Source organism: Harmonia axyridis, chromosome 1, assembly GCF_914767665.1.
Source record: "Harmonia axyridis chromosome 1, icHarAxyr1.1, whole genome shotgun sequence".
In the NCBI taxonomy this organism is placed as follows: domain Eukaryota; kingdom Metazoa; phylum Arthropoda; class Insecta; order Coleoptera; family Coccinellidae; genus Harmonia; species Harmonia axyridis.
In genome coordinates, this window is record NC_059501.1 from 68672538 (window position 1) to 68697692 (window position 25155).

General features: G+C 30.4%; 1 protein-coding gene across 1 annotated transcript; it reads left to right on the forward strand.

The window, feature by feature from the left end:
• Positions 1-2771: 2771 nt before the first annotated feature.
• Positions 2772-24583, forward strand: LOC123688255 (carbonic anhydrase 7-like). Its single transcript, XM_045627098.1, has 6 exons — positions 2772-3046; positions 12118-12291; positions 13203-13344; positions 22478-22677; positions 23537-23673; positions 24183-24583. The coding sequence occupies exons 1-6, from the start codon at positions 2959-2961 to the stop codon at positions 24318-24320; spliced, it is 879 nt and encodes a 292-aa protein (XP_045483054.1). The 5' UTR covers positions 2772-2958; the 3' UTR covers positions 24321-24583.
• The last annotated feature ends 572 nt before the right edge of the window (positions 24584-25155 follow it).

Sequence of the window (25155 nt, forward strand, 5' to 3'; positions counted from 1 at the left end):
ACTATTATTGCTCTCCCATTTAAATATATTTTCAATTATTGATATTCTGAATTTTTGAATTGAAATACACGAGAATGTACATTTCTTTTGAAACTCTCATTATATTGTAGGTATGTATTTTTTCAACAGAATATGAAAATTCTAAAAATTTTGAAATTCCTCGTGGAAATCTTGATTGAAAAATCAAATTTCAAAGTGATATGAAACAAAAACTATAGATTTTTCATGATAAAAAAACGAAGAGTTTACTCTAAACTGCCATAACAAGATATCTTCCAAAAATTGAGAGAATCGATGAAACCATTTACGCACAGAATGAAAATGAAATTGCATCGAAGAGCCTAAGTGAGAAAAGTAGTGACAACCTCAAGTTCGGGGCAAAAACCGATATTCATTTTAACCTTAAGTCTCTTGCCAAAATTCATGTTGATTAATATCAGAACCAGAGAAGATTGAAGAATAATAAAGGGAAATAATATTTCGCGTGCATGTTGATATAAAATAACAATATTTTCTCCGATTGACAGCAAATATTGATTTTGCAGACACATATCAATCAGCAAAGTATTACTTTTTTTGCATAGGCAGCAAAGTGATTATTCTCAATGCGAATAAAACATTCGACATTTTCTGAAAGTCAATATTTTTGGCACCTTCCTTATTTCTGAAAGAGTAATTACTTCCAAGTCGCTATCACTGTCCATAATATGAATATATCCGATATTTTTGCAAAAAACTACCAGATATTTCATAAGTTCTCAAACTAAAATTATCATGGACATATACATTTCCATAGCAACCAACCTTTCCAAAAATTGTGATTTCTATCAAATTTCGTTTTAATTTATCACTAGATACAGAAACAATAACAAGTTTGTGGGAATTGTTATAATTTGTAAAAAAAAATTATTTTAACAGTGATATCCTACACTTTTTTCTCAGAACTTGGCAAAAGCATATCATGTTGCTGTTCACCAAACATATAATAAACGTTTTTTGGGTACAAATGAATTATATGGAGTGTAGTGTAATGCATTATATTACTTAGAATGGATTTTTTTGTCGGTTGTTAACAACCAAACATGAAAATGTTCATTCTGATAACGTTGATAGTTTTGTACTAAGGAATAAACAACTTTGAATTAATGTTTTGTTCGTGACCATTCCAAATATTTCACAATAGGAAATCAATTGTATTTTTGCCTTATTCACTTATCCAAGTTGCGCTTTCAACACTAATTAATTAATTGATTTTTGGCAATTACGAATGAAAAAATTACTAGGACTAATTCCTGTGAAGTTGCAAACTGGTATGAAATAAAAAAAAATGATATTTCAGGGACAACATATTCGACTAGATTGAAATTTAGTTTGTATATGTAAAATAATTACTTGAATTCAGATACCAAAATTTTTTAGACTCATATCAAAGGCACACAATATAAATAAAGTTACCTATAACAATGACCTCATAATAATCACTTCTCATATATACAGAGTGTTTGTGAATAAGTGCAACAAATTTCAAAGGGGGATTCTGCATGAAAAAATAATTACAGTTTACTATATAACTTTTGTTCGAAAAACTGCATATTCCGTGATACCGGGTGTTGAAGTTTATTTATTGCTCACAATTTTTCAAGAAAAAAATGGTACGCTACTGGGAAATTCCACACTAAAAATCATTTTTCATTGCTCGTTCAATTTCTGACCAAAAATCTCTAATGCCTATTTTTCGTTAGATGTGCCGTTTTTGTGCAAAATAAATTAAAGCATCAAGGGTGTACACTACTTTTCTCACTAGGTTCTTCAGTGCAGATTCATTTTAATTCTGTGCGGAAAAGGCGTTATCGATTCTTCGATTTTTCGAAGAAACCTTCATATGACATTTTAGAATAAACTCAGATTTTTTTCACAAAAAATTTATAGGTTTTGTTTTATATCACTTTGATGATTGGATATAATTTTTCAATCGTATCTCAATTATTTCAATGATGAATTTTTCATTATCATGGAACTAACCAATTTTTCTGAAACACTGCCGTGATCAATTGTCATTGATCACTTTTTTATTTGATAATATTTCCATTTATTGATATTCTGAAGTTTCATGTAATGTTTTTTTAAACTCTAAATGGCATGTTTTTTATTTTTTCATCAAAAAGTAAAAATTTCAAGAATGTTGAAATTTGTCATTGAAATAATTGAAAAACGATTTATGAACCTTTCAAATTTGAAAGCAGAAAATATAAAACAAGAAATATGAATTTTTTCGTAAAAAAAAATCCGTGAATTCATTCTCGATACCAAGGTTTCTTCCCAAAATTTCAAAAATGTTGAAATTAGTCATTGAAATAATTGAGATACGATTGAAAAACTATTCAATTTTCAAAGTGATATAAAACAAAAACTATAAATTTTTTGCTTTTTTGTTGAAGCTTTTTAGATACTTCTTCAATCAATATTTACTTGAAGCATTCCTTTACTACTTCGTTTTCTCTATCACCTCATTAGATACTTGAAGACTAATAAACCTATTCATTATTGACTGGTGATTTGACTATTATTTTCGGACTTTAAATCGCTAAAGTTTTTATCCGACTCGTATGCTGTTACCCGCAGAAAAATTACCTCCGGCACTGCTTCCAGCGCCAAAATTAAGTGACCGAAGATTCAACTCACTTAAGTAACATAAATAAGTAACAATACGCCTTATCCTTTTCGCGTCTGCGTCATCCGTTCAATCGCTTTTTATAAAAGCTAGTAGTAGAGTGGTCGATTCGTTCAACTCTACCGCATCAGTCAAATAATTCTGCCATAAACATACACACTTGAAAACGCGACGGTTCTCTGTCATTCCAGCAAGAACCTGTACAGCGGTGGTCGTAGGACGCAGTTTCGTATCGTCTATAGATAAAACGGGGTGCTTTGTTTATTTTCTACGTTGATTTGATTGCTATGGCTACATTGGTGCTCACCCCGGGGTTGAAAAAGAATGAATGTTTGTGCGAGGATGGAGAGCCTCAGGCACCAACACTCCCATCAGGTAAATATTAATTCGAACTGGTTTTATTTATGTTATTATAATTCGCCGAAAATGTTTTGTGTGGAGTTTCTAATGCCTTTGAATTATTTGAATTCAGTACTAGGTGATAGACAGTTCACTATATATTCTTCTAGGAATAATGATTTCGAGGAATAGATATCCATCAATCAATAATAAGAAATTTATTATTGTATCCATTAAGGAAGATGTAAAAAGTTATAAAACGAAGATGAGAGAATTAAAAATATTTTTAATTTAAATATGCCTCCTGTTAAAACTATTGAATATTTCATAGGTAAAACCACCAAAAACTATTCTATTATATGCCCTTTAATCGAAGAATATCTCAATTGACAAAAAAAAAATACAGCAAACCTTTCACTTAAGTTGAACCGCTTTTCACCAATACCGGCAACTGTTAAATTTAATGAAATTGACAATCGTGAATTATGCATGCTTATTCAATTTTTGTGCATTGTTTCAATCCCCGCAATATATGTATATAGATAAATTAAGACATTAATTTACCCTCTTTAATAAACATAAGATGAATGTCAATATCAAAAGCTGAAACTAAACATCAAGCCAGATTTGAAAACTGGATTATTCTGAAGTTCATAACTCCGAAATTATCAGCTTGAGGATTTTGAGATAATATTGTAATGAGTGTCGTTAAATTCTTAAAAAGGATTTTTTTTTAATTTCTTTCCTTAATTGTTAGCCCTTTTATTAAACGTGAAATGTCAAAAATTTCAAATGATTTTAAATGATCGAAAATTTTCAATCTTATCGATTTTACATTGCGAATAATAGATTAAAAATTATGCAGGTGAATAAAAATCAATTTTCTTTTATGAATCTTATGAATATTCTAGTAGCGGGATTTGGTTATTCGAAAAAAGTAAGTGCAAATTCCCGTGCAATAAAAAAATTAATTTCATGATTGTATGTGGTCAAATGACCGAGAAATTAATTTCCCATTTGATTCCATGATTTTAACCATTAAAATTCATGAATTGTAATCTCGATCATTGGAGCCGTTATAACAATTAAATACTTTCTTAAGATTCAATTATATCAGAACAATATTTTATTCCGAATGTCATTTATATATATTTCCTTCACCGATTCCCAGGAAAAATTCAGCAAATTTGATGGTATAATTTCCAGTTATTGAGATGACATTTTATACAAAAATCAGTTACTATATTTATTTTAAATCTCTAAATCTAATCATACTTCAAAATATTCATCTCAGAAACTAATCAACAAATAATAATGAAATTTAAAATGCGTTTTTGGAGTTTTATATAGATTTTGGAAACAATAATTTGAAATCACGTAGTATCATAACATTCTCCATATGAATTTATTCAACAAAAAATTTTATTTTTCACCACGATGGAATATTCGAGTACGAATGTAGGTGTAGGATGCTTTAAAAACAATTTATCTGACAATATGTGTTTCAAAATTCGTGATCTTCTGATGTATAGTTTCTTAGAAATAAAAGTAATATAAGCTAGTATTTTCGAATTCACCAGCTACATTATTAGTCATGATTCATGAGTTCCCATTATATGAACATTAAGTAGCTAAATTTCATTGTAACTTTTCTACAGTGGTTAATTAATTTACCTACTGCTACTCAAAAACCAAATATTTTAAACAATAGAATGAATTTAACTAATCGCACTTAATCGTTGGATATAGATTAGATTTGATCAAGAAAATGAACAGTTCATAAATGGAGTAGAATTCATTCCTTCATTGGGAAAAGTCTGAAGAAAAATACTGACAGGTGATTTTGCATTTGCTTATTTGCCTCTAGGTAGTCTAGATATATAAAATATTTGAAATCTAGATAGCATGAAGGTCTACAACATATATGTTCAACAGGGTGGTCGCCCATCCCAAAATGTAATCACAACATATCACATACGTATTACTAATTACTTACCCATTTTTCGTTATTATTTGATATAGCTTTGTTTTCATTCCTACCTTATGAAGAAGGAAGTATCCATTTTTTTTAAATCAAGGATTTTCCTTTTATTTAACCTATTTCCTGTTAATTTGATCACCTTCAATGAAACTAATTCTTGTTTCATTCGAACGACCTTAAAGGAGACAGATAACCAAGAATGATTCATCGAATTTTTTCAACAAATTACTTTTTAACGATTTTGGAATTTTTTCCTGCGTAAAATAACAAGGCAATAATAAAAAAAGCTAACTTAAAATGTTTTTGTGATTACAATGTTGAGAATACACTAGAGATGAACTGAAAATAAGGACTCTTTCAATATGTAAACAAAACTTTCCTGCTTTTCTCCGAAATTTGATCAAATCATGAAAAAACCGAAAATCTTGAATTGCTTGCATCTGTTAATAGTTTTGTAGTTCTCGATATTCGAATTTTTGTCTTAATATAATAAAACATACAAATTTTACACATTTACAGTTATATGATTTATTATTTTCTCTTTTATTGCTAAGTATCTCAACATAATACATAAAAAAAATGTAACAAAAAAAAATGATGAGCTTTTCTCAAATTAAAAACTACTTTTCGGGCGCCATCTTCAGGGGATTGTAACTAAGCAGGAGAGGCTAAAAAAAGAAAGTTCATATGAAAGATCCAACCTATTTTTCGACAAAGGAATCGCACCTAAATTTTTTCGCAAGATACAGGATGATTCCGGAAAAAAACAGAAAGACATTTCATGAAGTGTAATTAGTTTTCCGAACAGATCGCTCTTTCATTGTCACAATGTCTGGTTTTTTCAAATTTTTACCCGGAAATCAAATTAATGAATTTGAAGACGGTAGGCCGTAAACTACCGTACGAAAGGACCTAGAAACTTGAAATTTTACGGATAGGTTTGGATCTGAATGCCGGATTGGTAATCGAATTCGTTCATGAGAAAAATCCGACTAAATATAGACGTCCGAAATTTTGTTACCAAAAATTTCGAAACTGGAGGTTAGATTGAGATGAAAATTTTCATTTTGGCAAAAAAGAAATTATGCAAAAAATCCTTAATCACATAACCGACGGTGTTGGGATTCTGAAAGCTAGATAGTAATTTCAAGCTTCGTAGAACATTTCAAGCTAATCATATCTTCAGAACCATAGAAAATTCAATACAAATATTGAAAAAAAAAGTGTATTACATATCTGATCAGGTTGAGAATTTACGTATATATTTAGAATATCAATATAAAGCTTCTTCCGAAATATCGAGAGAAAATAACCCAATATGTCCGTTGCCACAAAACCATAAATTCATGAAGAATATTGGAAAAAAATGCCCAATATTTCCGTGAGTATACAGATACGATCGGATAAATATCTTGCATGCATAAATAAAATAACCATTTCAAACTTCTTGCAAAATTGTGTGTTGATATCGTTGACCAGAACCATAAAAAAATCAATAAAAATATTGGAACAAACGTACCTAAAATTTCTGTGACTACAGAATCGATAAATATTCAAGATGATCACATCATCAGAACCATAGGGAATTCTAAATAAAATAAAACGAAGTAATTTCCACTATATTATTTAATTGTTAGCAACAATTGTTTCGCCACACTGTGGCTTCATCAGGCTACATTTCTGAACAATTAAATAATATAGTGGAAATTACTTCGTTTTATTTTATTTATAATGAATTTCCGCCAAGTAAGGACCGAATCCATTAAATACATAGGGAATTCGATAAAAATATTAGAAAAGAAATACATATCTAATATGTTCGTGATAAATGAGTTGAGCAGCAAAATTTGGTGTTGATAGCGTTATCAAAACCACATTATATCGAGTAGAATAGCAAAAAAATTATCGAGTGATTCCGTAAATACAGAGTTGAGATTTTGCAAATGAATATTAAATAAACACTTTATATGAAATCAATGCAAATGCGTCTTCAGAATTATGAAAAGAGAAAAGCACTGAAGTGAAGTCAAAGGCTAAGTTGAAATAGACACCCAACCAAGTTTTATAAAATAAAATAAATAAATAAATAACGTCTTTATTCAGAGAAAGATTAAAATATGCCTAGAAATCATGACATCAAGGGCGAAGTCTATCAAGCTATTCAAAAAGGGATTGGCAGAATTATTGATATCTTGGTTATTTCACATTTACCAGTAGCTTGTCCAACCATATATACGAAAGAAATTAAATTTGGATGAAACCTATTCCTACCCGATCTAAATATCCATACTATCCATATTATCAATAACATCGAAAAGAGAATTTCACTCCCACCCTTTATCTGGAAAAGACAACTTAAGTGTGGGGCCATCTCCTGCCAAGTTGAAAATCCATTTCATGAAAATCAGATGAGAATTGTGAAAGTTACGGCTGTTTCAAAGATTTGCAGACACACAGACAGACAAACAAACACGAAACATTTAATCAGGATGTTCTGAAATGTATTTTTGCCCAAAAATTGTTTTGTTCAAAAGTGATCACAACACATTGATTTCACTACTTTCGGTATACGAGTATATATCAGGTGTCCCAAATTCGTTGTCTAGTGAGTATATCTCAAAACCCCTTTGAGCTAGAAAAAAATTAATGAATTGATTTTGGAGAGAATTATTCTGGTGACAACCACAACCTCATGAATTCAACTGTTTTCAAGCTTAAGAGAAAATTGGAAAAAGGCGTGAAATGAAAAGTTCTCATAATTTATAATTGGTGATATTAACATGAAACAAAAATATCTTACAGGTACTTTTTTTTAGTTAATTCATTGGTGTAATCATTTATTTTTTCTTTCAATTAGTTTTGGAGTTATAATACAAACTTCTGTTTTTTTTAATGTAAACCATACAAATTTCTTTGAAAAATGAAATTGATATTTTTTCCAATTTCAAAAATGTATAACATAATTTATAAATTCCTTATTAAATTATAAAAATCATCAAAAGTTTTAGTTTCACACGACAAATCAACCAAGATCCTATCTTTAATAATCGGTGAACTGCAGATAATCAAAATATTCAACGGCTACCAAGGTCCCCGGATTTAACATCGTTAGATTTTTTCTTTTGGTAACATTCATAGAACAACATTTATCCATTTGAAAAAATCTCACGTTGTCAAATCCGGAGACCTTGGTGGCCACCGAATATATCAATTATCTGAAGTTCACAGATTATTAAAGATAGGCACTTGGTTGATTTGCCCTGTGAAACTGAAACTTATAGTTTTGTAAGAAATTTGCACATCATGTTATATATTTTTGGTAGGGGACAAATTAAATGATTTTATTTGTTATAGAAATTGGTATGGTTTACATTAAAAAAAAAAAACATAAGTTTGTATAATAACTTCAAAACTAATATCTTATATCAATGGATTCTACTAATTGTAGAATGTTTTTGTTTCATGTTAATAGCATCAAAAATTAAGAAGTTATGAGAAATTTTCATTTCACGCCATTTTCCAATTTTCTTTTATAACTTGAAAACAATTGAATTTATGAGGTTGCGCTCCTAACCAAAATAATTCTCTCAAACATCAATCCCGAAAATGTGCCGTTTCTGAGATCCCCTAAATAGACAACTAATTTGTGACACCCGATACTCTCAAGCAATAGCTTATGATAGAAATGAAAATTTACTTTCTCTATTTCAGTATCGTAATGAGTTCATTACATTTCTGAAAACAGTGCTGTAATGAACTCATTACAGCATCGTTTTCAGTTATATTTTTCGTTTAGTGGTTGTCTATGCTGACTTCCAATTTTCAACAAACGTCAATAATTGTCAATTAAATATAATTTGGATATAGCGTGATGATCTGCAACATCATTCGCAATTTCTCTTAATTCTGGTGCTGTTAAATCGATTTCGTCAGACATTAACGAATTTAATGCTTAATTGTAAATCATTTCAAAATTCGAAACGTACGATTCATATTCAAATTCCGTAATCTGTTAATTATCGCACCAATCACACCAACTGCCAAAATACAATACAAAAGTCACTAGGATGTATAATCTGAATTTTTCATTCAATTTCGACAATAATCCACAAAACTTGACTGAAATAGAGAAAATATCGTCTAATACTCGTTGCAGAAGGCAATTCCAACACTCGTGCGTTCGAAAACTCGGTACATCGTCGCTCGTTTTCGAATTCAGCATTCGTGTCTAAATAGGAGCCCATTCTGCAACTTGTTTTAGAATTAGAATTAGAAATAAAATATACCATTGAAGCATTCCCATTTTCAAAAATCATAAGGTTGTAATCAAATTGATTGCGCGTTAGTCATAACGTCTGGGTATTGAATTTCGATACTCCACTGTGTGATTGTAAATTAGCAGTAACTGATGGATTACATACAGGTTATCGGATAGTCTAAAATCAATCAATACCGTTGTTACGTCTACATAGATTGATTGAATGGATACCGACACCAGGCATAAAGGTGATACCTATGTACGGACTTCGTTCACATGAACGAAGTTCATTAATTTTTTTTTTTCGACAATACCATATAGTTCATACACGTGTCACGTGTCTTCATTCTCATTAATTTTTTCCGTATTCTGCATTTATACCTCGATTTATACTATACACTGGTCCGTAAAGTATGGAACAAATCAATTTTTAGCTGAACAGACCATTTTAAGAAATAATCCTTAAACACGTCGATTTTTTTATTTTAATTTACTGTATTTTAAAATAATAATCTAATATACAGGGTGAATTACTTTCGTGTAATGACCTCACCGTCATTTTTCTTAAATGTATCACGTGTTGATTCCAATTGGTACAAGGTGGACAAAAATACGATAGTTTTGTGTGTGCTCATAAAGTAACGCGTAACATTCTTTATTAGTTAAATTAACAATATTATCAAAAATACTTATTGTCTAGCGGCAATTGGTTTAAAGGTAACGCCCTGTAGTGTTACATTTTCAGATAAATAAAAATGTATAAAAATAAGAAATAATTTCTTTCATATTCTATCTGCTAGACCACAAGTACCAAACCTGTTTGGAAACAGCTCATTTTTATTAATCTAAAAATGTAACAAACTACAGGGTGTTACATTCAAACCAATTGCCGCTAGACAATAAGTATTTTTGATAATATTGTTAATTTAAATAATAAAGAATGTTACGCGTTACTTTATGAGCACACACAAAACTATTGTATTTTTGTCCACCCTGTACCAATTGGAATCATCATGTGATATATTTTTGGAATCAGCTCAGCTAGAGTAATCGGAAAATTGAGATAATATGGGGGTGTTCCATTTAAAAAAATAACGGTGACGTGATTACTCGAAAGTAATTCACCCTGTATATTAGATTATTATTTCAAAATACGGTAAATTAAAATAAAAAATCGACGTGTTTCAGGATTATTTCTTAAAATGGTTTGTTTAGCTAAAAATGAATTTGTTCCATACTTTACGGACACAGTGTATATGTTTCAACTACTTCAAGAAATTAAACACAAATCTAGAATTATCCTGTAATTCATGAGAAGGTTCATTATTATAATTCGCGATTGTACCTAAGACATCGCAAAATGTTGTTAATAGCTCAGTAATCTATACATAATATGTGAATAAATATACCGTGCGTCCGTGAAGTATCCCACCTATCAAATATTGTATCTGTTGAATTGCGGATTTCGTTTTACAGTGTGATTTACATGTGGTTTACCTTCTTTTGAGAGAGTAAAATATCAACTTCAAAGTCAACTGGCTTATTTAAAATGGAACATCCTGTACTTTGTAGAGTATACATATGTATTTTTCAATTCTACATTCATTCCTATGAATATATTGTCTAGTTCACGACGATAGTTTTCATAAAACTTTGGTTGTGCGATCAACTCGTTGATTGTATTTTTGAATATATCGAAGTGTCAAATCGGAAATGAAATGAAATTGAATACAAAAATGATTTGATCGAGCAAATCACCACGATAAAAGTTTTATGAAACTCACCGTTAGTCTCTATTTCTTGAAAAACTAAGTGTTGTAGGCCTATAAGAAACTGAGAATTTCTCAAGAAAGAGCGTAATATACTGAATCGAATTTTTTTTATAAAATCGGTTACGAAGAAAATATTTACTGTTTTTTGTAGGTGTAATAAAGTTATAGTATACTTACATACCAGGCATTCGACAATTCTATTAAATAATATAGGGTTTCTGTAAAATTTCTTTTTGACTGCCATAATAAACATTTTTGTTGTTATGAAACGAAATTCAATTCAATCAATTCAAAATTGATCTTTTTACCTCTTTATTAAATCAAATATTGTCTTTGTCTCCCATACTTTAAGAATATCGAACTGGCCAATACAAATGTATTCTATCGAAGGTGAGTAGTGATAGACCGGTTTCGTTTTTGTTGAAGCTCATCAGTATCGCATAACCCATTATACAATTTCTTATAACTTTTCAACAACTACTTTTCAAGTTATGGCGAATAACTCGACACCTACTCAAGATAGTTTAAAAAAATGTACAAAAAGGTAACGAAGAATAGAAAAAACATCTCAATATAAAATAAAATACACTTCCTATACACTAAGCAAGTTGACGTTACTTATCATGAATTTGACATTGAAATTGGCTTTTGACTAACTAATAAGAAGGTAGACAAATTAGACTGTAAAAAATTCTAAGTACATAAATACAATTTTATCTGAGGGAGACTATATGAACGCAAGGTATACTTGCAAATTATCAGAATTCAAACGACAAGAGTCTCAGTAATAACTACTAATAAAATTATTATAAATGTTATGAACAAACAATGGAACGCCTTAATATTGTTTGCATAAATTCACACAAATTTCATAACTCACAAATTTCACACAATAGTTCATTATTTTCTTCTATACCTACATATCAATTCGTATGGAAAAATCTTAAAATGAATATCACGCTGTTCTCCTTTGTTCCGAAATTGTACTGGAATTTCCAAAAACCCATAACTGAAACTTTTGAGGCTTCAATATGAAATTTTAACGAAACCATCAAATAGAATAACTGTAAACTAAATACAATTCTTTTAATTGCAGTTGAAGACGAAGATGCACATATCATCATACCGGAGTGGCGTTTGCAGAAGGTTCAATCACCAATTGAATTAACCCATGATGAGACCAATGAATACGATCATTTTGAACCTCTAGAATATCACGGCCACTGGGACCAAGGAGGCAAAGCGTTATTCACAAATAACGGATATACGGGTAAGTAAATCACAAATAATATCTTGCCGGTGTTCCTCAAGGATCGGTTCTGATCACAATATTATTTTTTCTTTTCTCTAATTCATAACTCGGCGAGTTACCTAATTAGTTAATAATCTTTATGGTGCCCCTCAAGGTTTTCGATTCTGATCACAATGCTATTTTTCTTGTATTTAAACTGTCCATTTTGTATAGCTACTAACTATACAATTTTTTTATATTTATGAAATTCAGAGTAATCAACGTGGATAGATGGAGCATTAGTCATTTTTAGTAAGCAAATTTTGTCCCCAAAATGAACTATCAAATTTGACATGATGCGCGCGGAAATGAAAACATATCAGTGATATAATATTTCAATCAATTCGCGAGTTTCTCCACGAAGAACCCACTTCTTATGCCCCATAGTGAATCAACGTTTCATATTAACTCAAAATATATTGAAATAAATATCTAAATGTATCACAAATTCAGAAAACATACCTCAAGCGCGCCAAACGACGTGAAACAACCGATGACACTAGGAGAGCAAAAGTTGCCAGGTAGATACAGAAAATAATAAATATTCTGCATACTATAAATTCAACAATTATGAAAAATATCACATTCCAAATATTCATATTTGCATATTTAATTGAGAATCTTTCAAATGAATTTATTTCATTCAATATTATAATATAGATACATTCATAATGATATAGTTAAATTGTGGATTGAAAATATATCAAAATCCGACAACGTAATCTAACCATGTTGGGGACATGTAAAAATGCATTTACTTCCTTTATCTATGTTTATTACTCTATTTTATGAACTAATTAATCTTTGTTACCAGAAATTGAGCTATCGGGATTATATTATGAGCAGATAAAATTGGATTTCCATAAAAATTAATTATCATGTTTTTATAGTAACTCTGCGATTTCAAGACCGGGAACTCCCAATTCTGCTTGGTGGGCCACTGCACAACGACCAGTATGTATTTGAACAACTGCACTTCCATTGGAGCCATGATGATCACAGTGGATGTGAACACATTTTCGAAGGAAAAGCGTAAGTGTCATTAACATAATATTCGGTCACGATATTTCACGTCCATGTGTTACTCAACTGTGGGTATTTACATGTACATACTTTAAAGTCTTCCTTAGACTTTACAGCATAATGTTAATAATTCACCTTATCGCATCTTGTGTTATAACCTTTAAACTAATAATTACCTAACGGTACTGATTATTGTTTGTTCAATGTACAATTATTTCATCTTTAGCAAAGAGTAAATTGGCAAATAAATATTTGATTTGATGCAGATGAATTCATTCATATATATTTCATGATTCCATCGTGTCACGTGTCCCTACTTTGTTGGGTTAGGTTAGGTTATATAACAGGATTTATTGATGTTTATTAGCATAATGGAGCATTATTTCATCTGGAGTTTAATAAACGAACGAGTTTCTTATTTAATTCGAATTGAATCATCTCTTTTGATTCATTATCACATATAATATTAAATCGCGGAATCGTTCAAGGACAAAATGTTTAACTCTCTGGTATGAAAATGAGTTTTTATATCGCTCCATAAGTTTCAAAGGTTAAAAATCAAGAAACCTTATCCGAAAAAATCAGGAAAGCACTGACATTAATATTGTTTGAGCGCTCGCTCATTAATGCACCAATCGCGCCCTTGGAAACAATTGGCGCATAAACGCTTCAGCTCTGAAAAGTTCCTGACTCCGGAATCATGTTTATTCTGCTCGAATTTTCTCTATTTCTGACTAGGCTATAAACAAGAAATTTTGAAAGAAACTCAAATTTGTTATTTTATATCTTTCTCCTCATTCTGATCCTTCATTCGTCCACTCCAGGATATAGGCCTTTCCTATTTTCTTCCAATGCTATCTATTCTGGGTCTTCTGATACCAATTTCCATCAGCCATCTTTTTTATCTATATTTTATATGCTCATGCATATAATTTTTTTTATATGCATATGCAAAAACGACCCAATCGGTCTGTTGTTACAGAAATATTAGGTAAAATTTTTCTTTATTCATTTTTAATTTTACACTAAGCTTGAACTAATTATTCTGAAGATACGCGCAATTTTTTTCGACTGCTGATTTCAAGATCCGAACCTACCCAGCAATTTCCAAATTTTTAGGTTCCTCTATTCGAAAATACGGCCGAACGGACAGAATCGAATTTAAGGACGAATTCGTAGAGTGGAATCTTATCGTTTGAGACCATTTCAGACTCAACATTAGAAAATTACAGACATTATGACGCAATTTTTTCCAACACGAAAAACCACACCATATCTATTCAAAAATCTTATTAGTGAAACGCAAAATATTGAGATCGCGGGAATTTTCCGTTCGCGAATACCTAAGCATCGTATATCCTGAAGAGTAAAAATGCCTTCAAAATCACTTATGACCCAATCTGAATATATATGTTATTATTATGTATATTCAAAAATTCATCAAAGTCGAACTAGTAGAATACGAGATATGGAGATCTCGAGAATTTGCCTATTCTCAAGGCCTATATTAAAAAATCTGACAGAACTGAATTCAGAACTATCGTGACACCCCATTCTATGAATTTCATGATTCTGTATCATCATTTTTTGGACATATTTATTCTTCAGGTTTGTTTTTTTGCCTTCAAAATTATCAAACAAATTGCTAAAAGCTCCTATTGTTTCCGAAAAGGTTCCAAATAAAGTACACATATTTTTTTCTACTCATTCCAAAATGTAAACTGATGTGAACATTTTAGAGGAAGTCGGATTTTATTCCTAGAACGATTCCAAACATACTTATCGAAAATAATAAATTAAATATGAGTTGATTTCTCAAAATGTAAACAACTCTCAATCATAATATTGAAAACATCCATTAATATGATTATTAAAACAATTATGTTCAATATAATTTTTTCACAGCAAAGTTTTAGCGTCTGATGTTGTTTCTCAATTTCAAGGTTTTATGAAGTAGATATTTTTTCAAATTTTATCTTGAAATTTTCAATTTTTCAAAAACTGTACGTTATATTATTCAAATTAATTCATGGTGCGATATTATTGAATACGTAAATTTTCAAATCGACATTATGTCCTTATTGTTTGGGACTTATGGAAATTGAATATTCATTTTGGAATTTGTAACAATTAACCAGTATTCAAATTTCGGAATAAATGTCTAGTATAAAATCTCTGAAATGTTAATGCCTTGTTTTTGGTTTGGCCAATTTTAATAGTAAATACATAAAAACAATTCAAGATATGATGTATTCTGAATGAATAATAAAGTACAATATCCACGAATTTTTATTAAAATAATAGTCATAATAACATAAGAGTTATTAATTCATTATATTGAGAACGCACCAATAAAATTGAAAATGTAAGGAACAGATGAAGTCATACTTTTTGAGCACTTGTTTCCAGAACGGATGACGAAACAATGGTCAAATTCAATTCTGTTCTTCCGTGCGTAAACTTGATAACTTTCAAACGGAAAAACCAAAACTTGAATTTTTCAGGTTATGGGATCTCGTGATTTTCTCCTGTTTTATTGTTAGTTCTATAATATTACGTATATCCATCCAAACCACAATATCACACAACGAATGCAAAAATTTAACAATCTGAAATTTCCCACAGTAGAACTAAAATTCAAAGAAAATCACTTCGTAATTATAGTAATGTTCTGTTTGTTATATAATTCGCATCATTTTGTATTATGACAAATTCGTATTGTATTGGATGAATCCTTCTTTCCAATTCTCAATTGTTTAATTTTACCGGAATCGACTCGATTATATTTTAACTATTTCCGAAAACGTGCAAAAAATTAAACAGTGAAAAACTTCAAGGTTAAGCCGCTATCCAAACAATGCAGCAATAAATGGAATAATTATATCTCTTTAATGGAAAAAATGTATTCGCAGTCATGTTGGAAGAATTCGTGTGGTTCCCATTGTATTCAAATAGCTTTTTGCTCAATTAAACAGGAACGTGAAACGAGATATCGCATGTGCAAAAAGGCATGAACTTCACTTCCTAACATCAATTGTTGAGGCTTTAATTAGGTGAATGGGTTATCCGTCTATTTGTATTCAATTTCGGAGCTTACTTCCTATCTACAATGATTTTGCGATTAGAACATATATACGATTGAATAAATACAGGGTGGGTTAGATTTTAGTGCAATAACTTTGGCATCGGATAGAACAACTCTTTTCATGAAAGAAAATGTCTATAAACATAAGTGTACTCTGGAAAATGTTTTAATTTTGGTCAATAAACTTATAATAATGATAATATATCCTAACAAGCTTCGTGTTCGAGGTACAGGGTGTTAAATTTTAAGAAAAAAATACAGTTTTTTACTGATCACTTCACACTGTTCGAATTTTTAGGTATTGAAATCTTGACAAAGCAATGTTTCAAATTAGGTAAGTATCTCTTACCCAACTTATCTAATGGCGCAGATATAGGAGTGCGATCATTCTTTTCTTATTCAAAATCTACACCACTGTCTTATTTTCGAAAAAATTGTTTCATTTCTGAAATCAACAGGGCTTCATTTGAAAAAAGGGTCTTTTTTTTTTTCATAGAATGAACCATTTTCGAGATGATCGAATACAAAGCAAACACTTTTAACAAAAATTAATGTTTCAAATTTTCCAATTAGTGATAAATGAAAGTATAAAAATTGACGTAGTGTATTATAACGCTTTCAGATGGCATTTAATTGAACATTTCTGAAAGACACTCAAACAATAAAAAATGTTTGTGAAAATTTTTTACTGTTTGAGTGTCTAATGATTTTTTTTTTCTGAAATGTTCAATTAAATGTCATCTTAAAGCATTATAATACACTAAGCCAATTTTTACTTTCATTTATCACCAATGGGAAAATTTTAAAAATTAATTTTTGCAGATTTTCGTGGATAGTGTTTGCCGAGGTGTTTGCTTTGTATTCAATTATCTCGAAAATGGTATATTTCATGAAAAAAATTCAAGAGACGTTCTTTTTTAATGCAGCTGTGTTAATTTCAGAAATGAAACAATTTTTTCGAACAGTGGTGTAGATTTTCAATAAGGGATCATCGCCCCTCTACAGGGTGGCCACTTTTTCAATGGGATTGTATTGGTAACTTTTAAACCATAAGAGTTAGAAGGTCGGTCAAATGGAGAAAAAGTTGCATGCATAGAAGCATTATCAAGCAGTTCGCACAAATCGAGATTATCAGGGCCGGTTTTCGAGATATCATAAGAAAAGTAAATTATGTCATTTCGATTTTTCTTTTTTTCCCACTTCATTTCAAATATCATCAAAAAATGTTACAAGAATTTTTTATTCGACAGTAAATTATCCTCAATCTGACGTAATCAGATTTCGTATCCAACGTTTCGTACTCTCTGGACCACCCTCAACCTCATTTTTTTCAATATGGTCCTGCATGTTTTATGACATTTTTCGAAATAACTTTTAACGCTGAAATCAACGATATATCATACAATGTGATTCAAAGTAGATTTTCAGGTGATTTTGACCCTTATCCAATTTTCTTTGAGTCGGATCTGTATTACCTTCATTTAGTTTAATTAACAACATGCAATATGCAATAAATTTCGATAAGAAAATCAACATATTAGAATCAAAACAAGAAACCAGTATACTGGTTTCTTGGTTCTTCTTTTATAGTAATCATTTAAATAATTCTATTCATAATAATTAAAGGAAAGTATCATTCAATGAAAAAAAATCAAATGATTATTCGAAAGTAAATGAATATTAATGAAGTAAGTGTTCGAAATGTCCACCATTTTGTAAATTGCACTTTAAGGTTCTGGAACCCATACTTCTTATACATTGGCTTGTTTGGTCTCCTTGAATACCTTCCAAAACATTTTCAATTTTCTCGCGAGGTATCACTATTGTTGTATTTGTCATTTGAATCGTTGAAACAAATTACAGAATCGAACTTTATTTTGAGATCATTACGATATAATTTTTGAGGGCTTGGTATTCAAATTTGAAATAATTGTATTCGCGTCTCTTGACTATTTTATTAACAGCAGTTTTTGAAAAATTCCATTCACTGGCCACAGTTCTCGATATTTTTTCTGGGTTCGATTGAATTTGGGTCAGAACATTGATATCGTTAATAGACTTGTTTTTTCTTACATACACACCATTAAATTTGGATGAGGGTCAAAATCACCTGAAAATCAACTTTGAATGACATTGTATGATATATCGTTGAATTCAGCGTTAAAAGTTATTTCGAAAAATGTCATAAAATATGCAGGTCCGTATTGAAATAAATGAGGTTGAGGGTGGTCCAGAGGGTACGAAACGTTGGATACGAAATCTGATTACGTCAAATTGAGGATAATTTACTGTCGAATAAAAAGCTCCTGTAACATTTTTTGATAATAAATCAAATAAAGTGGGAAAAAAAGAAAAATCAAAATGACATAATTTACTTTTCTTATATATCTCAATAACCGGCCCTGATAATCTCGATTTGTTTGAACTGCTTGATAATGCTTCTATGCATGCAACTTTTTCTCCATTTGACCGACCTTCTAACTCTTATGGTTTAAAAGTTACCAACACAATCCCATTGAAAAAGTGGCCACCCTGTATACACGTGGTCTAGATTTTAGTGCAATAACTTTGGCATCGGATAGAACAATTCTTTTCATGAAAAAAAAAATTTCCATAAACATATATCCCAGCAAGCTTCGTGTCCGAGTAACAGGGCGTTAAAGATTGAAAAAAAATCATTTTTTTTACTTATAACTCTAGCATTTCGAATTAGTTAAATGTCTCTTGCGATACTTATCCAGTGGCGTAGATATAGGGGTGCGATGATTCTCTTCTTACTGAAAATCTACACCACTATTTTTTTTTCGAAAAAATTGTTTCATTTCTGAAATCAACTTCATTAAAAAAAAAGAGATCTCTTGAATTTTTTTCATAGAATGTACCATTTTCTAGATAATTGAGTACAAAGTAAATTCTATCCATAAAAATCTAGAAAAAATAATTTTCAAATTTTTTCATTAGTGATAAATGAAAGTACAAAAATTGACGTTGTGTATTAAAACACTTTAAAATGTTTGTGATAATTTTTTACTGTTCAAATGTTCAATTAAATGCCATCTGAGAGCGTTATAATGCACTACCCAATTTTTTTATTTTCATTTATCACTGTTGGAAAATTTTTAAAATTTAATTTCTGCAAATTTTCAGGGTAGTATTTGCTTTGCACTCGATTATTTCGAAAATGGTACATTCTATGAAAAAATTCAGGAGACCTTTTTTTGGATGAAGTCCTGTTAATTTCAGAAATGAAACAAGTATTTCGAAAAAGAGGTGTAGATTTTCATAAAGGAAAGGTTCATTGCACCCCTGAGGACGATGGAGTACTTTGCCACACCTATTGGCAGATAATTTTTCACAGCAGTCAGTAAATTCATTGAATTTCTGCAAGGAATAATAATGGATTCAAATCTCAACGAAAGATATCTATTATTATTATTATTTATTTCTCATTAATATCTAACATATATATAAAATTTTTCATACGAGTTGAGAGATTCTATGATAAAAGAGGTAGTTTTGAAAAATAATAGTTGGTCTCTACTAACCCATTCCAACATGTGAAGTTTGAAAATTTAAGAGATTTTCCAATAAAATATCATTATAATATTAACTATAACATCATTTAAATGATGAACCAATAGAAAAATAAATTCTAAAATATGGATACAGAAATTCTTAACGATCTATTGCAGAAACTTTAAAATATTTTTGCTTTCGCATCGAAAGCAACTGATATAAATCTGAAAGTAAACAAATCAACTTCATCTAGCAATAATAGCCACTTTATATGTTATGTCATTTTTGACAAACCATTTTGTGATGTTCAGGATCGGATTTTTTGTTGCTTTATTCCTGGCTTTTATAACATCGACTTTAACGTCGAAAACAGAAAATTTTGGATTAACAGATATAACAAACTATGCTTCCTCAACGGAAACTCTTTCTGGTAAAAAGAATCTTGAAGAAACCTCCTCTAAAGGTCTGATCTTCAAAAGGGAAGCGTCCAAAAGACATTTGGATTCCATTAACTCATTACTATCGGATTTGATCGCTAAATTGAAGGACTATAGAGAAACAAGGGAGACACGTGGCAAGTTTTAAGGTATGTGAGAAGCAGATAATAAATCGACTAGAATTATCGATACATATTTTTTCATTTTAATTCAATTTGTCAGTAATTTGAGGTATTCAACCATTTCAAGGAATGCAACAATAACTTAATCACTTGTTTACGCTTAAATATTTCAGAAAATATTTGCTTTTTATGAGACAGTTCAAAGGAACACTATTATTGTGTCTGTAATTCTCAATCCAGTTATTTTATTATCACGTAACACAATAACTAATCAAGCTACAATAAAGAATTCACTATAAAATTCAAACGGTTGCAGGAAGGTACCTAGCCGATGTTAAATATACTACTGTTCAAAAGTTGGGGAAGACAAAATTGATATATTATATTTAATCTTTTGATATCATTGTTTTAAGTAGCATAGTAAAGTAAGAAAAAACCGCAAAACCTGCCTATATATTTTATGTAGGTACTTAGTTTCATATACACATCTCATAACTTTATAGACGTGTGTTCTTTGAAAAATTAAGAGTTCCCTAACTTTTGACGAGCGCTATATTTCAAGTTCACGGTGGACTCAATTACGTTCGAGCATATAGCTATTAGAATTTTTTGCACTATTCGAAATCCGATGAAATTTATTGCGTATTTGCAAAGGAAATGACATGATAATATGTAGTACATATTACTATTTCGAAACTATAAGCATAAAATAATTTCTTTCGAAAAATTCAATATTTCAAATAATATTCTTTAGATTCTACTGAATTTCGTTAAACGATATATAGGTAAAGAAGTTTTGTTCGATGTTATTTTCAACATTCACAGCTTATATAAAGATTATAGATGGTTCTTTCTGAATATCTGAGAAAATTAATGATTTTAAGGAAAAAACCATGAAATATGTAGATACTCATAGGGTTCTAAAATATGTTTCAAATAATAACATTATCAACTTTTATAACCCAGTAGGTATATCGAATTTGTTCCAAAAAAAATTTAAAATTAGTCCTTATTCTGATTATCATTAGTATTCTGGTTATGTTATGGTGCAAATAGATACATTTTGCTTTGTACCTCCAATTTAGGAATACTGTGTATAAATAACTCCTTTCCTAGGCGCTCGCGTGTGAACCGTTAATATGTTTGGAGGCATTTTTCGAATTTTTTAGCCGATAATGGACTCAAACGATAACGTTGCGTTTATTTTTTTTTATGTTTAATTGGATTAACTCACCTATTTTCTGACGATTTTGGTACCTATTCACTGTGAAGTGTGAGCTGTCTGAACTGGCCAAGGGACACAGCAACAAAGCCTACACAAAAAAAACTGATTCTCCCAACTCCAACTAGCACCAATTCAAAACTGAGAAGTCTCTTAGAGACCTTAGTAGGTCTATAATATAATAATATTCTTATAACTTAAATAGTCAAAGGTTTTTCGATAATTAATATAGATACAACACAGTCATAAATTATTGATGAAAAAATGAAAATTTTTATTTTTTTGTGATACCAACTTTTGAGCTGATTTCGCTTTGGAGTTCATATGGAAAGAATGTGTGATTATCTATTTTTTTCGAAAAAAAATATCCTCCCCGGCGGGGAATCGAACCCCGGTCTCCCGCGTGACAGGCGGGGATACTGACCACTATACTACCGAGGATATTGAATATTAAAGGATTTAAACTTATCATGAAGTGATATTTCAGGAGTTCTAATTATATATTTCAACCAGTGGCGACGTCAGCTTTCAAGAACAGGGGGGACCAAGGGGAGCTGAATTTTTTATATGGGGGGGCCAAGGTGAATCGAAATAAAACACGAAAATTATAGTACTGCTGATTTTGTAATTATATAAGCCTTAGTATGTCAAAATTTGTGGGGGGCCCGGGCCCCACTGTCCCCCCTCCCTAACGTCGCCTCTGATTTCAACCGCGAATATTGTAAAAACATTATAATTACAAATCAATATGGTTTTTCAGTTATTCAATGGAAGCGCACGCGGTTCACTATAACAAAAAATATAGTGATTTCAAGGAAGCCCACGATAAACATGACGGATTAGCTGTTGTTGCCTTCTTTATACACGCCACTGACGACGACGAGCATCCATGCTTCAACAAGATGACCGAGGGGGTTAAGAAGATTCAGAAAATAAATACCACCACCGAAGTAGCTTCAGGTTAGTATTTTTTTAAATGTTCAGAAATATACAGGGTGGTCCAGATTTTAGTGCAATAACTTTGGCATTGGATAGAAGAACTCTTTTCATGAAAAAAAAATTTCTATAAACAAATATCTTAACAAGCTTCATTTTCGAGATTTAGGGTGTTAAAGTTTGAAAAAAATTCAGTTTTTACTTAAAACTTTAATGTTATCAAGCACATTCATTGATTTAATTTTTAGGTATTGAAGTCTTGATAACGTAATGTTTCGAATTAGGTAAGTGCCTTTCGCCAAAATAATCCAGTGGCGTAGATATAGGGATGCGATGATCCTTTTCTTATTGAAAATTTACACCACTACCTATTTTCGAATTTTTTTTTTCATTTCAAGAGAGTTCGCAAAAAAAAAGGTCTCTTGAATTTTTTTCATAGAATGTACCATTTTCGAGATGATGGAGTACAAAGCAAACTACAAAAATTAATTTTTAAATTTTTTTCAAATGAAAGTACAAAAATTGGTGTATTATAGTGTAGAATAACGATTTCAGATGGCAATCACTTGAATATTTCTGAAAGACAATAAACACTCAAACAATTTATTTATTTATTATTTATTTATTTGTTGCACAAAAATATACAATTATAACAAATATATATGGAAGTTATGAACATTTTAGGTTCAGCTGCTTATTTTTTGCACCTGAGTGTACAATAAAAAAAATTCTGAATATTTTCAATGTTTGTGTCTGATAAATTTTCATTCTAAAATGTTTTTCCCAAGGTCCGATCTTGAAAGAGATGCGCAGACCACGACGCCATCTCTCAGGCAACCAAAGAGTCACTACAACTTTCACAATTGTATTATTATCATTTCAGACTGCCTGACATGGATGAGTGAAGCTGCCAAATGCAAAGGATACTACACCTACCAAGGGTCTTTAACAACAGAACCATACACAGAATCAGTTACTTGGATACTGTACCCTACACCCATACATGTCAACAGAGAACAGGTATGCATTCCAATCTAACCTGAATTTTCCATTTTCATTTCGAATAAACGGAATTTTATTTATATACAGGGTGTTGCACGAAAGCGGGTCACTGGTTTATTCTTTGAGCAATATTGAAAAGTGGCACATTACAATGCTAGTATTTTCCACGGGCTACTCAAATATGTTATCGGAAAAACTATCGAACCAAGGCATAGAAAGTAGTTATTGAGGAAAAACCATTTTTTCAACAAAAAAATTTCGGCAAAATTGACTGGTTTTCAAAATAAGAAGGTCTAAAGACAATTTTTCACAAATTTTTTCTTCATTTCAACTTTCGGTTTTCTAGATAGCAGAAAATGTTTCCTTGCAAAATATACTTAATAATAATTTCCCATATTTTCTGAATGCTCAATAGATTCTGAATCCCAATATGTAAATAAAGTGGTAGTTTTATATTTATTTCAAGCAATTGTATTCTCAACAATTGGACATTTGGGAAAACACAAATTGAAGTATTTTTTTTACAGGTGGCACATTTCAGAGAACTGAAATCAACCCCTTGTGAGAACTTCAACATTCTGAAGAACGTCAGACCAGTCCAAACCCCACCTCCACACAAAAAGTTGGATATAATATATGCAAGATCACATAAGAAGAGTGACTGACAAATTTTCGATATTAGTTTACTCAATGGAGAATTTAAATTAAATTTTGATACTAGCACTTATAGTTTATAGTAAACTAAAAATAAGCATAGTGAGAGAAAACTTTTCAACAATTGTTATTTTTATATTAAAAATAAAATTTGGAATATTTTTGTTAAAACTGACAAGTGTGATTTGTATTCAGATTATTTTAGATGATGTTTTACCCATATTGTATTTTATTAATAAATTCTAAATATTTTATTAATAAATTTTAATAAAAACTGGCCGACTTTTTTCTCCTTCCAAAATTTTCATTTCAGGGTACACGTTGTCCATTGTCAATAGAAACAATAAAATAAAATTCATATCTACTAAAGTCGAGACTAAAGTTCGTCCGGAATATCGTTTCTGAACTGAATTTTGTCAAATTTTCAAAGTGAAAATAAAGATATTAAACAATAATATGCCTTCAGATATGCTAAAGCCTTCTTTCTTGAGTTTTCACCTCGCACTTCGTAATTCTGAATGTTTTTTGTGCGACGTAATTTCTTTGAAAAGTGTAATCTTGCAGGGAAGTTTGGTGCAACCGACCCAAGACCGATCATCATGGCAACAAAAAGCTACCTAAACAACCAAGAAAACTGGATAGTGCAAATTATAAATATTTTGTGTTTCATTGACCAATCCAATACTTTTTTGACTTAGTTATATCCAGCTTCTTTATGTATTATCAGAATCTCGTAATTATGATTTTTATAGAAATTTTATATTTGTAATGGAGAAAGAATTCGAAAAAAATCAAAACAAATGAGCAGATTTCCAAGTTTTCTTTCGTTATACATATTCATAACAA